This window comes from Leptosomus discolor, chromosome 5, assembly GCF_034619465.1.
Source record: "Leptosomus discolor isolate bLepDis1 chromosome 5, bLepDis1.hap2, whole genome shotgun sequence".
Classification (NCBI taxonomy): domain Eukaryota; kingdom Metazoa; phylum Chordata; class Aves; order Leptosomiformes; family Leptosomidae; genus Leptosomus; species Leptosomus discolor.
In genome coordinates, this window is record NC_141395.1 from 21,203,702 (window position 1) to 21,221,911 (window position 18,210).

The 18,210-nt window shown below is 34.1% G+C and overlaps 1 protein-coding gene across 1 annotated transcript in view; it reads right to left on the reverse strand.

Moving 5' to 3' along the window:
• LOC104350171 (sodium channel protein type 1 subunit alpha) overlaps positions 1 to 18,210 on the reverse strand; it is a 70,448-nt gene that overhangs the window by 21,238 nt on the left and 31,000 nt on the right. Inside the window, exons 16-20 of the mRNA XM_086465647.1 lie at positions 17,315 to 17,797; positions 13,804 to 13,921; positions 12,157 to 12,311; positions 9,345 to 9,518; positions 6,676 to 6,798 (exon numbers count right to left, since the gene is read on the reverse strand). Of these exons, the coding sequence (XP_086321773.1) occupies positions 6,676 to 6,798; positions 9,345 to 9,518; positions 12,157 to 12,311; positions 13,804 to 13,921; positions 17,315 to 17,797 (1,053 nt within the window). The remainder of the gene's footprint in view (positions 1 to 6,675; positions 6,799 to 9,344; positions 9,519 to 12,156; positions 12,312 to 13,803; positions 13,922 to 17,314; positions 17,798 to 18,210) is intronic.

The following is an 18,210-nucleotide window of genomic DNA, read 5'->3' on the forward strand; positions in this document are numbered from 1 at the left end:
TTTCTCTGAGAGAAGGTGCAACCTACTTGACATGATCCAAATAATGATCCTAGGGAGGAATTATGGTGAATCCGAAAATGTAGTTTCCTACAAGATATTCAAACATTCTCATTTTCAGTTAATTACTCCTCTCTATTTTATCTTAATGGATTTCTTGTGAGAAACTCTCATAACTTTGTCCCACAAACAGAAATCAGGGTGGTGCAGCATGTTTGTATGAATGTGTGATCTATAATCCACTAATTATGTTCCTGTAAAAAAACCCCAAAACCAACACAAACCAATAAAACAAAAAAACGCAAATCAAAATCAAATACCCCTGCCCCCCCCCCCAAATTCAAAAAGAAAAAACACAAACATCCCCCAAACCCCTTGTATCAAATAAGAATTTCCCATAACCCAGCTGGTGTCTGTTGCCTCTTGTTATCACTGTGTACATCTGAGAAGAGTCTGGCTTTGTCTTTTCTCTATACTCCAATCAAAATTAGAGGTATCTTTTGAATTTTGCCTTTAAGAAGTACATAGTAAAAGAAGTAGAACATTGCCACCTTTGCTACACAGTTTGCCTTAATGCCATGTACATACATATAATTTATTCTTAACTATATGACCTATGATTATGTAAGCCCAGAATTAAATAACATTTAGAAAAATGTTTAGAAAATTTAGAAGCAAAAGAAAAACTAAACCAAATATTATTCTAGCAAACTAACGTTTATTCTAAATTCAGGATCAATACAAAGTAGCAAATAGAAAGTGTGTAAAAGTAAATTATGATAATGAGACTAGAATATTATTTAAATTAAGAAAAAAGCACAAAAGCTTGTTTCATGAAAGAAATGAATGCATTTTGTCAGAGTGTTAGAACTGGCATGAGAAGCACCTCATGTGTGAAACAATTGAAAAAAGTGGAGTATTTACGACAAGATTTATGACAAGGTGTTCAATTTTTGAGTAGAGTGAAGACTGTATTTGGAATACAGGGTGAAGATTATTAGAAAACTACCATTTAAAGCAGCATTTTAAAAATTTGAATTTAACTGAGAGTATGCAAAGAAAAGAGAGGCAGATGAAAAGAATCAGACAGACCTGACAAGGAGGTACAACTAAATCTTAATCTTAACTGTAATGAACAATTAAAGTTGAAGCAAGAGATAAAACGTCTCAGAGGAAAAGAAAATCACTCCCTTAACAAGCCAATTGCAGTCTTTTCTACTTTTCCTTAATTGTTACTGTACAAGTGCAGCTGACTGAAGAATGCTTCTGATAGTGGAATTTATCTTCAAAAAAAAAAGCAAAATACTTCCCCAAACACTTAATGCACAAACTATTTTTATAACACTTTGTGCTGGCAAAATTTCATGCTGTTGGGTGGTGAGTTTATACCTCAGAATGCTAGAACTGTTAGCAGGGAGGTTTGGCTAGATGATCTCAGGAGGCCCCTTCTAACCTCAATGATTCTGCATTTCCATCCTAGCTTTTATAAGAAAATTTAACTTCATTAAAGTAGCAACAGAAGCATTTCTTATTCATGTAACAGTCTGTTAAAAGCAAGCTACACTCTTGGATTTAACAAAATAGTGGAGTTCCTGGAGCAGCTTTGATTCTGTTTCTCACCAGAAATCAAGTATACGACAAAATACTTTTGAGGACAACATAGAAGAAAAGACGTAATTCAATATACTGTATGATGAAATACAATCTGCCAAGCAATAAATCACGTGGCTGCATTTGTTTGAGAAGACCTGGTAAATATTGTAAATACACACGAGCATGAGAACAGAGTAATTATTTGATATGGGAACAATATCTCCAAATTTCACCAGATGCGGTGAAAAAAAAGAGAACTTTTACGCTCTTCCTGTTGCATAAATGAAATGTTATTGAACTTTATGTGTTCTTTAACATTCTTAATTGAAATGTAAACTATATTATGTATCTCATTCAAATTTAATTAAATTTCATTCCTAAAAGTAACGATTTTCTTTAAGATACAATAAACACAAATCCGGACAAAAATCGTATTAGTTTCAATTATATAAGAAACTCCTTTAAAAGTTCTCTTCTAATTGTAGAACTACAGTCTAACAAAAATCTGAGAATATTAAGATATTTCCTGTATGATTTATGAACAACTATACAGAGAGTCTTCTTACATGAAAGTCTGTAATTTTTTTAATTGTCTTTCAGGAGACATAACACTTCTAATAGACTTTCCTTAAAACTCACAGGTAATGAATAAGAGCACAGTCCTAAAAAAATCCTTCAAAGTGCATAATTTTTTGATCAACAAAATACATTCTACTATATTTAAGAGAAACTTGCAGAAGATAGTGAATACTTTTTCTTGAGACTGAATACATAATTCTTAATGGTGAAATAAGATGCTAAATGTACAGTGAATGCTGTTTATGTTGATATGCCATTTACACTGAAGCTATAAAAAACCCATGCACTAATGATACCCTCGGTGCTAGAAAGGGTTGCAGTCTAAGGATCTGATATAGTGAATGTAAATTTTTTAATATCACTAACATGTCTTCTGCAGGACATTTCTAAACTCCAAGAAAGATACTACAAAAATAATACTGTTACTGGCATTTTATAAAAATTAGAAAAACTAGTTTCCAACACAGGCCAAAGAAGACTGAATTTAGATTCCAAGAGAGGATTATATATGTTATACAATGTCTTATGCTATCTATATACACTCAGACTGATTTACTTAATGTAACATATAGGGGTTTAAAAATTAGGCAAAATTTAAACTGCAATTATGTAAATATCTGTAGTTGTGACTATTCTGATCACAGTATTTTGCTCTGTGCTTAGTAGTACAAGTAATTTTCAAAACTTTCTGTAGGATGTTTTTGAATGTATGTAGCTATAAATTGAGTAGCAGAGTAAAGCATAGCACTTTCCAAAACAATGTAAAAGCCAGATTCAAATTTTTAAATAAAGCCATGTTTTAATCTCAGTTGAAAAGGCATCTAAAAATAGCTGAGGTCACTTTCTTGTGCAAAAAAGAACTCAGATAACTCTAAATAACAGTACTGATTTTCTCAAAAATTTTCATGTTATTTCTCTAACACCAGAAATTTCAATTGATTACCTCCAAAGATTTAAAGCAATTAAGAAGGGGGTGTAGGATGAATATATAATCTAGTTTTGCTGCTATGGGGTTCTCAAATGAGATTGTCTCTCCTAACCCTAAATACACAATGTAGTGGTTAGTCACACTGCAACCATTAAGGGTAGAAAAGGGGGAAATACTGTACCCATAATACAGATAAGGGGAGGAACCAGTGGTCCACCCCATCCAAATTGAAGAAAGGTTATCCTATATGAAAGAGAAATATATAGCCTGTTATTAGTTGTGAATCTGTAATGACAGACACTTGATATGTTTTATAACTCAATCATATGAGAAATGTTTCTTTCTTACTAATGAAGTTTGGAGTACTCTTGAAAATGCCTCATTATCACTTTCCTGGTAAGGGAATCTAAGGAATAGCCATTGAATTTTAGTGGATATTTAAGACATCCAATACTAGAATTTAATTTTACAAATTATGAAATTGGACTGGAAATTTGAAATACAGTAAATGTTTAAAGCCATCAGCCAGAAATATGCATAAGGCATGCAAAACTGAAAGTGCAAGTGGATTTCAGATTGTTTGCTGCCTTCTACTATTTCTCTAATAAATAAATCAAGCACGGCATGACATGCTTTATTTTGTGAAATTAGACACAAATGCATGCTCTATTGTCACTTAATTCTCTAACTCAGCAAAGCAATGTATACTCAGTCTTCTACATTTACAAGTAGCATACCAGGTCAGAACTAGCGCAAAAGCATTATATTGCAAGTACTAAAAAGCTAAACAAAAAGCCATGGGTATATTCAGATCTCAGTTTGCAGATACTTCTGCTTAGTACATACACTGAGATGAGAATATAAACCCTAAGACAGAAATTTAAATTAAATTAAAGCAATTCTTTACTTTGCCTTCCAGCATCTGGGTGGAGTTAGTTTTGAGATTCACTATAGTAAGTATTAAAATTTCTCAGAATTCAGTGTACTAGCAGATATTTTAAATGCCTTTAATATGGCAAAATTCACTTCTGTGCTTCAAGGCAAGCACAGGCTATGGACCACTTGTACCCTATTTTGGTGCAAGTGATTAATCTATGTTATATTCACTTTGGAAAGAGAATTTATCCCATTTATGAAACAGCATAATTACAAAATTATGAGGTAACTCCAGAGTATAACTGTAGACTTGTAAGAATATAACTTAAAAAGTGAAGTATGCTTTGTATTTAGGGATAACAGATTTTACTGATTATGTAAAATGCTGTATTCTTCCAGTTCACCGGAATGGTAAACTTACTGAAGAAAAAGTTTGATGTAAAGTAGTTGAGAATTTCGCAGATTTACAAAAGTATGCAGAGCTTTTTACATACAGGGACTTCTGTGGAATACATAAGATCTCTTACATTTTCAAGGCAAAATATGCACAGTTTTGAACATGAAGGTAAACATTGGAATTATAAATACATGCTGAATAAAAACTCAGCTTGTTTTGTCACAGCCTCAGTGTGGGTATAGGCAATATAAGAAAGCAAAAAGAGGATTGATTTATTTTTACTTTCTGTTGGCAGACAAAAGAATCTGTTGTTATGGATTTTTATGAAATGAACTCAGTTTCTGAGAAGACTGTAATTTGACTAGAGTCTTATCATGAGCTGGTCAATTATTTATTATTTGAATATTTTTACTGTTCGTGAGTCATTCATAAAGTAATGCTACTATCTGTCAATGAGCTGTTGTGAATACTTGCCAAGTGCTTTGGAAAAAACATTTTCAGACGTGCACGTAACTAATAGTAAAGGCAAGGCCTACACAGTTGGCCGGTCAAATTTGCTAAGTGACTGGAATCAGGTACTTCATTGGTTATCATCAATATTGGAGGACAGAGCTGAAACCTCTTTTGCTTTTCCAGGCTTGTCTGTGATTCCTACACAGTAAGTTGCTTGTGAATTATTCATGTTGTGTGTCTGAAATTATGTCGTATGATTAGACTTCGGGCATAGATTCATTCAATGAGAAATAAGGGAAAGCAGTAAATAGATTTCAAATAACAGGTACTTTTCTTTGAGCATGAATATCCTAAATCTTTTAAGTGGAAAATTTACTAAGGCAATCATGTAAGGATACAGAAAAATGGAAGAAAACATTTGGCAATCAATTTTGACATTATCTTTCTAGAAATTATCTGTATTTTCCAAAGTCATCTGAAGAGCTGCATTTGTTGTCCCTGTGCAACTTCTATACTGGTCTCCCAGTCAACCTGCAGCTGATCAGAACATTAATAAAGAAGTAAAGCTGACAGCATTTTCCCAACATTTCTCTGCACAAAACCACATTTATCTGAATGTTCATGAACAGTAAGTACAACGAAAGACAAAGAGAAAATGGCTAAACCAAATAGTCATTCCAAACTTAAATGAAAATTTGTACGTTCTGTAGTACTTGACCAGCTCTTAACCTGCTAAATATCAATTCATGAATTTCAAATGATGAGAAAACTGTTAGAAGTCAATTTGCTATATGAAACCGAAGTTTATTAATCTAGTAATCATTGGTTAGCAATGTTTTTTCCTGATGTATTCTGAAGTAGAGATATGTAGCCTGATGAAAACAATTTAAGGAACAGAATTCAAAGCCTCAATTTGACTTGATTAAGCTTAGATTTGTATCTAAAGGTTGTTCAGACAGTATATTCCAGGCTATTCCACTGGCTTATAATTGTCTTGAAATTAATTAGCACATCGTTTCGTCTTATGTTTTCATGAAGTAGCAAAAAGCATTCTCTTAAAACATATTTCAGTGACATGCATATAGAGTTAGTTTGTATTCAGTGGCTTTAAGGAACAGAAGGTATAAGCAAATGAAAAAATAAGTTAAAATGCTTTCTTGAGTGAGATGAATACTAAGCAGGGTCTCTAAACTATTCTGAATAAGAAGGAAATAACCTTGTATACGTTGTATTGAATATTGAATAGAGAGTTTTTGAAATAACAAAAGCATTTACCTTACAGAAAGAGCAATTTCATGGAGAAATCAAATAACTTGATTTGTTTTTAAAGTCAGCCAAACTCAGAAATAGATTTAAACCATCATCAGATATGAATATATCTCTAGTACCATCTTGTAAAATTCAGTGGGTTTAGTCCAAAGGTGGTTTATCAATTATAAATAAAAATGAAGGATTTGAACTGTCAACACAAAATATCTTTATTAACTAATGCTAGGTTAGATTCCTGTAATATTGTGATTTGTTTATCACTAGAAAATTAATAAAATCTTGTTACATTTTAATTCATTGTTGCGTCTGTTGAGAGAGTTCACAGTTGGTAATTTCAAAGCTTCATATGGAAAACTCCTGAGATTGGCTAGAAAGTAAAGTAACCTTAATGAATGTAACTTCTATGTGATACTGCATATGGATTTAGGTGAATTGATGAAGCTTTTTGCTTATCTGTTAGTAAAAGATATGCAATAGATAAAAAGATAGTGCAGCCTTTCTGCATGGACTTGTCATTCCTTATTCTGCATGCATGGATTCTTTCTATGCATGCATAGTTTCAGATTCTTTCATGTTGTCTTACCCTCATGCCTTCAAATCGTGACAAAGCTCTTAGAGGTCTCAAAGCTCTTAGTGTCCTAAGGGACTTAATGGCACCAAGTTCAGAGTAACCCAATGCATTTGCTGTTAAGCTAACCAAAGAGACCTATATGAAAACAGGAAAGTAAAAATTATTATATTGTACATACTACTTTACGTACCATAGATGAGAGATATAAACTTCTTTAGAAGAATCTAATTTTGGACCACTTTCTTCAGGAATAGGAAGTCTTTTAAATAAAAAAAAAAAAAAAAGTAATATGAAAGAAGAGTAGGATAGGTAAATAAACAAACAAAAATGTCATAAGGTAACAGTATCTGGGAACATTAATACTTCTGAATTTCATATTTTGCAAGTGATTTGAGGGCTTTTAAAACCACAAAAAGCAAATTAAATTAATCTTTCCTCCTTACAAATTTAGGTATTGCTCTCACTTTTTCTTTGGTTTACAATGCTGTTTGGATGAGAAATTGTAGTTGAAAATGCCCATTTGATTGCCCACAACTGAAAGGGAAATGATTGAAGCACGTATTGGATTAACAGATGGGTCACAGAGCAACATTGCTCCTCTGGAATTTGGTAGAAAGGATTAATTTTTCTCTATCAGTTACACCAACTAATTATTTTGCCTGACTGTTGAATTTATGTGCTCTACAGGCTGACATTAACCTGGATTATGCTGTTTCTTAAAGACCTTGTAAGAACAGTTCCATAGGTGGCAGAACTCTACAGGTCTTTATATATTCTGTGTCCCTATAATACCTCAGTGAGAAATGCACTGTTCTCTACATTTACTATGGCTCCTGGCCAAAATAATACCTTCTGTTTGTTTCCTGTTTCTCCTAAATGCTCCTTCATTATACTGTTCTAATTCCTTAACTATTTATTGGGCAAAAAATAGCATGATGGTCTCATGTACTCTTTCATTATAAAGAACAATGAATCAGATAAAGAGAACTCTAGGACAGTGCTCTTTATGAACCATGTTTAAAACTAAGTATTACATGTGAAATCTTTAGCTTTTGAAAGTTAATAGCTTTTCTGCACTTGTCAATTCTGAGCTCTAGCAACCCACAAAACTAGGTTCTTCTGAAATCTCAATTTCTTTCTCAAGCATGTTCATCATATTACTGAAAGCTTTCAAGCTTTCAAGCTCCCATAATCTAAAGTGAAATTAAAAGAAAATATCCAGGCGTGTAAATCCAGGATTTAATCATGAGCTTATTCACACACTTGAATATGTGTTATACCTTCACACAAAGAAGTCAAATTTTCACATTCACAAGATGGCTGTTTGGGATATTATGATTTAAATAAGGTCAAATATTAGTGAAAATGAGCTTAGAAAAGGAACAGGTGCTTCTGCTTGCATGCTTCTTCAAGATTTTTTGTCACAGGTGCCACTTAGGCACCCATTTTGAGAAGAATTTAGATACTAAAGAACAAAAGTGTTTTCCAAAGAGAAGGTATTTTCTTTCTATGACTACCATGTTTGAATGTTGTTATCTGTAGCTGTATATGTGAAGTTGAATCCTAGATATATTTAATCCATAATGTACACCAATCAAAAAAGTTGTAGGCACCCATTACAAAACAAAGCTCAAGAAAATAAACTACTTTGATTAGCCGTTGTATGCTGGAAACACATTCTTGTTGGAGTTTTAGCAATTCTTTTGGTCAATAACTGATTATGAAGTTCACCCTTTGCCTATTCAGTGCCTGTTTCTAAGTCACTGAAACAAGAACAAAAAGCATCTTAATTTTAAAATTGGGCTTGTTTAATGTATGTTTTTTTCAATTAGTTTTACCAGAAATGTCTGTCTCAAAAATGTAGTGACTGGTTGTGATTTCATAACTGTGTAAAACATAGTATTTTAGTTTCACACACAGAACTTCATAGACTGCAGAAACAGTATGTGTTTCTGCACTTTGGAGGTTTTCTCAAGGTTGTATACTTAGTACATTATTTCTTAATTTCTGCATAATTGTATCAATGCACCAAAAATGGTCTCCCCCATTTCACAGCATAGCACAGTAGAGTTATAACTATGAGATAACCCTCATGGGAAAGATTATTGAGCCTGATTTCAAACACAGCTGTGAAGACTGCGAGTTCAGTAATATTTATTGGACTTTAATAGTAGGTAAGCCACACCACCAATGCTACAGATACATCTTGCATTCCTTGTAAAGCCCTAATTCAGCCATATGCTGAAATTTGTGGACATGATGTTCATTTTCTTGCCAGAAGAGTTTTAATTCAGACGTGTGTCTGATGTCTTGTCTAAATGCTGGATGCAACTTAGATCACAGCAGGAGAACAGGTGGGTCTGAAGGTGGGAATGAGCAGCCAAAGGCAGAATGGAGGACAGCATGATCTTTTTCAAGTGTTGGGGTAAACCCTTTAACTGGTTGTGGGGCTACCATGTGAGGTTCTTGTGTTAGCAGGAGAACTTCCAGTCTTTCTTAACTCTGTGGTATAGAAAGGCAGTGTGGTATGTATAAAGAGAAAGACAGAGAAATATGGAATTTTTCCCATCTACCTTTTTAAAATGAAAATAAACTGGGTAGTATACATAGATATTATGGTTGTAGACCAAGTAATAAATAAAATAAATATAAAAATAACACCTGGGAAATATACTACATACATCGACAATCAGGAAGTCCAGCCAGCACCAGGCATTAGTAAAGTAAGTTTGATAGCCATAGGCCACCCACTTCAACAGCATTTCCAGAATGAAAATGTAAGTGAAGACCTTGTCAGCATATTCCAGCATGGTCTTGATAGTTTTACGCTGTTCAATATATATATCTTCAAAAGCCTGTGATTAAAAACATTCAAAAAGATGTTTGTTATTCCCTTTTGTTACTGGACATACTTCAGGTTGTAACCAAAAAAAAAAAGCAGCTAAAAAAATAAACAGTCTTTCTTCAAGAAAAGGCATGGGAGTGTCAATGTTATCTAATGCTTCCTTCTCTGCTACCGCAGGATATACCTGGTTTTCCCCTATGGAACTGTATTTTCCATCTTGCAAAAGGGAGAAACAGATATTACACAGCAACCACTCCACTGGTCAGTGCTGATGGTGAATTATTGTTCTCAGATAATTTTCAGTAATCACAAATAGCATTGGCTCTGCAGAGTGCTGTGCCTGAACTGCACTCTACTGAGATTGTTTGGTTTGTATGTCGGTAGATCCATTTTCAAAATCCAGGGACATAACTAAAATTTTCAGGACAATGACTATACAACCGACGTTTTGATAAGTTCTGTTCCTTTTTGAAAATTTTAAGTTATAAATCATAAAAAAGTTCTTACTTAAAACCAAAATTTATCTAAATCAAATATCTGCTTTACTCCATTACTCTATATTCACATTTTATGAGATATATAAAATTTCTGAGATCCTTGTAGCAGTTATTTACACTTTTTGTGTGTTTTCATTTTTAAACATTTGAAAAAACATGTAACTTCTGCTTTTCAGAAATTCTTCCTGTCCTCCAAGAAATTTTCCCTTTAATTGCTTTTAGATTTTAATTATGCAGTTATTTCTTATGGAGAACAATAAATTTTATCAGACTGAAAGAACTGGAATGAGCTACTATCTTGCAAAGATTTGGATATTTATTGATACTAACATTCATTTTTACCCACACCGCTTTAGAATCACTTTGGATCTGTCAATTCAAATGATTACTGTTTGTCTGTCAGCCATCAAATTAACATCTGTGCATCAGTAATTTTAGATCAGACACTATGGTACTTGATGCTCATATGTAATCATTAACAACTTTATCTCACAAAACTGTGAAGAGCCAAGACGTGTCATTTCCTTCTTATAGGTGGAAGGCTATGCTAGCAGTGCTCTGGGCAGCTAGAAGTGTGTCTGTGCCCTGGCTGAATGTCTCTGGGTGGGGTGTTGCAGGCAGCCTGTAGTGTGCCTGTGCCTGTCAAATTTCCTGGCTGTAATGACAGTGAGACCCCTCTGGAGTGTGACCCTGGGGTGTGAACATTGGGATAAAGTACTGGCAGGTCCAAAGAGACCTCTTCCCTGACACAAAGGAAGCTGAAGGCAGAGCAGGTTCTCACATCTCCAGAGGCTTGGGCTAATCCCCAGTCTCTGAAGCGTTTTCACAAAATAAATGTTCTGTGGATGACACACTCCTTTGGTTCACAAGCGTGAGATGCTAACACTGTGGGATCTCATCTCAAACTTCCTCTAAATACAGTGATGGAAATTCACCTTTATCAGATCTATTGCCAGTACTTTCATTTAAATTCTTGTCACTTCTCCACTTGGTAGCATGAATCAAAATTCAATAGCGTAAACGTGAGTCTTATTTTGAGGTTTTTAAATCATGGAGAAGGAGTCACATAGTGTTGAGTAAAAGTTGCTTGTCTGATGGTTGTGTCAATATTAGACCAAACAAAAGCAGAATGATTCTTAAAGATTTAATCGAAAGTAATGATAGGTATAATGATAAACTGCTAACCATTAACAGTTCTTTGAAGGGTTGAGAGTGATCTAAAGAGTTTATAATACGATTTCACAACACAATTTTTTTTATGATGTAGGAACTTAAGTAATTTAACAAAGGGTAATTGCATCTAGCAGGGTAGATGCTAGATATACTCTGCGTTATCTCAGAGCAAGTAGTTTGCCTTAGAAACTTCAGCACAGTATGTATGCAGGTTCACCCTTATTCAAGAGTTCATCTCCAGTATCTTTAGTCTTTGTCATTATTTTTATTTGTGAAATAACATATTATCGGTATGTTCTGTTTCTTTTATTGTTGTAGATATACATTATGGTTAGCTTCTTTTTATTCTGCCCTCACATACTTATTAAACTTAAAGCAAATTCATGTTTTTACAGATATCCGCTTAGTCTACATGAGTATGAGTCAGTAGAAGCTGAATTGGAAGCATAAATAATAAATTCTTATTCTTAGAAGGGAATAATTACAAACACACAGTCTTAATCTTTCTTGCTGTTTTAGCACATAATATTTATAAGGCTGTATAAGCCAGCTCTGGCTCTTGCAAGGTATTGTGAGCTGTTTATGCCATCAAACTTACTTCCAAACTCTTCTTTTTTAATCAATGACAGTTCTTTTCCCTGAGTTATATCAGTAAACACAAGTAAAACTACAGAGCAAACTCAAATAAATATCTCTTCTTCACATGTTGTCCCTCACCCTGATCAGGCGTATCATTACCACTTTAAGCAAGGAGTTAAGCTCTCTGTAATGAATTTGTCTGTTCTTTTTTTGACACATTGTTGAGAAGAGACTTTTTCTACCATTCTCTGAAAGGCCTGACTAAAATTTGGTCCTGTCATTTGAAGATATGAAATTGTGTGTTCTTTCTGGCAGAGAAAACAAAGTTAAAACAATGTTTGAAGAGCCAACATTAAGTTTTCTGACAACATTGTGACGCTCTGTTCATGTTTTACTTACCAGAGCTCCACTACTGAGGAGAATCATAAAGACAATGAAAGTCTCAAACCAGTTGTGTTCAACAATCTTGAAGCACGTTTTTCTAAGGTTCCACCACTGCTTTCCTCTCCCTTCTTCTATACTTACTTGACAGCACTTAAACCTTCGTACACAGCCTTTAAAAGAGGGTATGCATGGGGGGGGGGGGGGGGGGGAGGGGAGAGCGGGGAGGGAAGAGATTTTGTTGAATTTCATTAATTTTGGTTATGCATTCTGTTACTGATACAATGCTACCTTTCCTGAAGCTGGGTTATTTAGTAAAAACCCAATAGATTTTCACCTAGTGACCTTATTTTTCTCTAAAGCAAAAACATTTAACACTGAGACAACTGAAATTCACAATTAAATGAACAAGCGAGAAGAACGTATTTCTCATTTATCAAGAGCTAAGTGCTCAATACAGTGCACACAAAAAGATAAAAGTCCATGGAACTTGAAAACAAATTACAAAACACAAAATACGAGTAAAAATATACAAACTCATCCAAGTGTATAGTAGGTTTAACGTAATAAGATATGGGCAAGGGGTATTAAATTGTACTTTGGGTAAATTCAGACAATGTTGCGTTTATTGCATGAAAAAAATCTAAGCCTCTTATCTACGTTCTGAGGTTTTCAGTACCAGCTAACTCCTCTAACTTGTGCCCTTAATTTATTTAAGCTTTTATGATTTAGCTGCTGGTTTGATTTTTTTTCTTCTTTCATTTAGGTAGAAAAATACTAGTAACCAATAAAAATGTTTTCTTTGCCAAATCCAAGTCAATTGCAATACTACTTCTTACTAGTTTAGTGTAAATTTCTGAAGAAATATCTGTTATCATGTCCAGAAATAACCCAACCCAGCACTGACAATAGCATTTATTTTCCAAACTCGAAAACTAACTTTTGCTTACAGATACCAAAAGTACCATTAGTATCCTTACATTGCTGGTTTAAATCTATTCCTTTCCCCACCTCCTTCACTTGCACACATCCATAAGGTTTCTCACAAGAAATGCCTTTGCAAATAAAGTCTATGACCAGATTCTTGTTTTACTGAGTTGTGTAAAAGGGCCAATAGAAGGAAGCACGAAAGATGAATGAGTCCACCAGAGACTGCTCTTGCCCCACATGGCACACAAAGGCTCTTCCTTCTCTTTTTGACAATTTGTGGAATTGTTTGTTAAGCATTTGCACAAAACCATCCAGGTGGAGGGTTTTTTTGCCACTCAACAGCTGTTCCAGTAACATACACTTTAGAAAGCACTTTGATAAATATCTATAAAGAATGGTATAAAAATAGGGTGTTACTTTATTATCTGGGAGCCTGTAACTAAACTCGGAACATACAGTAGTACATACTAAAATAAAACTTTCAGTAATCTATTTTTCTTATTTTAATAATAATGATAAATTTCTGATTAGATGTTTTCTTAATTGTTTATCTGATATATAGTATAATTGTGGTGGCAGTATCCATATGGTAAATTATAGTCTAAAAGTACTAGTAACCTTAGTTTAAACATTAACAAAAGAGTAATTCCATACATAAATATTAATACTTAGTTTAAATACATAAATATTCCATATTTCATGAATAAGTATTATTAGTATTTTTGTTCCAAACACCTTCTGTGAAGCAGGCCTCTGGCTCTTGGGCTTCTTCAGGTTCAGCTTCTGGTTGCTCTTCTGCAGGAAGTCCGATATCAACTGTGCTACCTTCAGATGAACTAGACAAATTTAACTTCTGTAAAGGAAAAAAAAAGCATCACAAATGAACAGTAAATATTTTTAAGGCAAATTTTAGTTGTTATCAGAATAAGTAAATATTACTGCCATGTTTTTGAATGTTCTAGCATTCAACATTAAAAAATTGTTGATAAACGTGAAATTTGTACAATCTTTGGCTTTGTATGGATCCATTAAATAGAAGGTGTAACAGTGACAGATAAGGCTTTAAAAAAATTACGCTTTAAACTGAAAACTGAATGACAATAGTAAGCCTGCAAAGATTTATTTCCACAACTAGCCATAAGTGGCAATGATACCTTGACCTACATAGAAATAATGCAGGAATCTGTAGTGTCTACTGAAAAGCAGGTAGGAGCCTAAATATAACTATATAAATGAGGTGGGAGCTCAGAGGAATGAGGGAAAAAAGCACTGATCAGCAGAGAAGGCCATACGTTCGAGGCCAGCAATAAAGCTGAGGTAGCTTGAGGATGGCCCATAAAAAGTCAGATTGTGTTTTATAACTTAATCAAATATTCAATAACATGATGAGCATAAAAAGAGACAAGTGGGAGGTGGAAACCAAATTTTAAAAAACTGAATGCACTTAAGTTAATCCTCATGCTAAAAGTTCTAAAAGGGTTGTAACATGCAGCTGAGGCCTGGTTGCAATCTACCTGGTTGCAATCTACCTGGTTGGTATTGTGGCTGAAGATTGGGTAAAAATTGTGAAGGATACATATTTAAGGATGTAGAGGTAAACAAAATAATGGAATAAATGCAATATATGTTCATCAATGATAGGTTGCAGCAGGCTTTTTGATACTGAGGACAAAAATATCCCGAAACCCTAGCAACAAAACTTTTACTAAAGCAGGAGCTAGTCTGTTTTTCGGTAACAATTCCAGCACTCACTGATATTGAGTTGCATGGCACCTAATAAAAATTTGTAGCCAGTTTTTTATTAATTTCATCTTCTGGTGACTATAGAGTTTGGAAGAACAATGTTTCAACTTTATCAGGAATCTGGTTGATGTATCCAGTTTCAGGCTCTGTCATTATTTGTCACAAGAACCAATTTATAGCAGGTTTTTTCCAAATTATGTTACAGAGTTGCCTCTCTGATATTTTTACAAAAAATATTGTATACTTCTAGTAGTCCAATTTTCACAAATCGTCTTTTGCAGTATTACTTACAGTTTTCAAAATACTTCTGAAAGTATTTTTCAAAACTTTTCCCAAGCTTTTTCGTTTTTGGGAAAAAAACCCTTTTCATTTTATTTCTCAGTTGTCTTCTAAGAAGTAAATTTTCTGTAATACCATTGTCAGCTACTTTTTGCACACTAAAATTAAGATTTTTGAAATTAATAGTGTAATTTATGATTTTAAGATGATTAATTTGTTACTTTGCTAAGGGAGAAGATTACTCAGCTGAAAAACAGAACAAACCACAGCATAACAAACAAATTAATAACTCCACCCCCTTCAAACACCCCCACTTTTAGAGCTGACCCAATCAGCAAAAAAGGATCTTGGCCAGCACTGTAAAACTCTAGGAATGATGTTGAAAAACTCAATACAGTCTGAAAACAGCTGGAACTCACCTGTTAGTGCCCTCTGGCCTGAGAGGCAAAGAATCCATACAGTCATTTCTAAGTGGGTTCTCATCAAAAACTTAGCTAATTCAAAGGCTCTGCTGTTCTGGTGTTTATAATTTCTTTTCTGCAGTCCCATTATACTACCAGTCAATATAAAATAAGATGTTGGACTCAAATGCAAAACAGCACTGCTGGATGGATTTTCCACAGGAAACTATATAACAGAGCTGCTCTTTCATAAGCTTCTGGAGGAAGTCAGAAATATCATAGTAGATTCTCAGTGGGATAAAAGGTAACCCTGGTCTTAAAAGTAGCAGCACATTTACAGAAAGCTTTCCTAAATTGAATCTATTCCCCATTGGTCAGTCATGAACCAGCTTGTGTCACTCCGTTTGACTGCCCTGCTCTATGATGGGTTGGAAGACTGGACCAGACTGGCCAGCATTAAGGTAGTTGTGGGGAGCATAGCTGACCAGTTGTTGTTTTTTTCCAATGGATCTTTGTTTAAATGTTGTTTTCTTTAGAAATTCTTCCTGCAGGGCCAAGTTCATAATGTGGTCAAACACATTTTTATAACCTCTATTGTAGCAGCAGTTCAGAAGCTTGAGTCAAAGCCAAATTATAAGACATTTTGGCTAATATTTAACAGGAAAAAAAATACTAATGCTTCAGATACTGATGGGAACACCATTGTCTCTGAAACAGGTTGCCATGAGGAGAGGCTCTTTTGTGCCGGTACCCTTTCTTGGGGAAATCCAAAGATTGTGCTTAGCTTAGCACTGGGTTTTGTAGAGAACACTAGAGGGCTTATGCACACTGAAGTGATGGCAGTAAAGAATTCAGCTAGCCTAAAATTAGGTATCTGAAGTACCATTAGCAATACAACAGTGGTGGGGGAAGATCAGCTATCCCACGAAGAAATTGGATTGCTACCAGAACGGAAACTAGCTAGTTTTAGGTTGAGGTTCCTCAAGTCAGAAAATTAATTTTGTTAAGTGTCTGGAAAGATAGTTTTCTGATTTTAATAAAATGTCAACAAATTAAGTCACTGAGGGTATAGCTGTTCTGCAAATTATGTTATCAAATCAATTTAAAATGTTTTGTAAAATAGCCTCAGACAAAAAAGCCGTGTAAAGGAACAATTATAACCTTAATAAGTTTTTAAAAACACAGTTCTCAACAAGTTATATCTATAGCCTGCTTTGGCATTCCCTTAGCAACATGAAATATTTTCATCTATTGATGCTATTTTTCAGTTTTAACAACTAAGTGTTAAATGTTTAAAACTTCTTTTAATGGTAATCTAGGTCTAGAAGAGCAGACAATTTTAAAATCTAAAAGAATTCTAGTGTCTAAAAGAAATACCTAAACTATCTCTATATTTTCTAGTTTATACCTGCTCTCAAAAAAATCACATAGAGGATTTTTTCAGTGGCAGAGAGAAGATGTTTGACACTCCTCATGGGACTCTTGTTACAGGAGGCAAACAAAAGTTTCTTGTGGAATAAGGCTGAAGCTAGGGCACTGCCCTGCTCTACCAGTTGTTGCGGCTACCATATGGACCATAAACAGTTCTTATAGATTAGTTTCATCTCCCATTGCCTGGCCTCTTATCTCCTCTTGGAGACTGTAATTTGTAACCCCTTCTCATACTTTTCTTCCTGAAGAATTAAACCATCCTTTACACACTCATTTATGCCCATGTACAAAGTGTCAAAATAAATGATCAAGAACTGAATACACTGTTTTAAGCTGAAAAGAAAGACAAATACACAAAAGATCAGAGAGAAATGCACAAAATATTTAAATACCTCTTTGCTTTCTTCCAGGTCTGATTCACTACTAAATTCCTCTGTGTTTAGATTTTCAAAGTCGGATTCACCCACAGCAATGGGTACTGTCACAGTGAGGCTTGGGTTGTTTATGAATGACATATAATCACTTTCATCAATTATGTATTTTTCCACACTGCTACCTGTGCCTATCCCACTAGTTGTTCCATTTGCATCTTTAATATAGTCATGGTCCTTGCTTAGTTCCACAGTTGTATGATTAGAAATACAGCTATTTTTGTTGTTCAAATCTTCAAGTGGCTTGATTTCATCTAAAGCTTTTTGTTTCTTGACAAAAGCTTTTTGGATGAATTCGCGTGCTTTTCTTTTCACATAATCTATGCCCTTCTGCATTCTTGCTACAGCAATTTGCAGATTATTCATTTCATTATCATCATCCGTCACAGCAAGGTTGTCTGCACTAAATGAGCTCAAGAGCAAGGCCAAAAATAGGTTCAGTACCTGCAGAAAGATAAAAAAAAGGATGTTCTAGACTTTATCCCAACAAAGAACTTTTATTTTATTAAAAAATTTTATATCAGTGACATCTAAGACTGAAATCCCAATAATTCACCATAACCAAAGAAAAGCACCCTCAAAACTTTTTCTCTTGTCCATGAAAAAAAAAATGAGCTTTTTAAATTTTGCCTAGGCCCTGTTCACTATTCAAAAATATTCCTGCAACTGACTAATATCTGTAAATGTGTCTTTAAATCTCCACAGTATACAAATATTTTGGTGCTAAATCTTATAATCCAAAAATGGAGATAATGGATTTGCTATTCAACACCATTAAAAAGTTTAATTTATCCCATCACAGAGCAAAATTTAGATTATTTAAGTGACTAATCATATGGGATAAATAATAAAAAAAT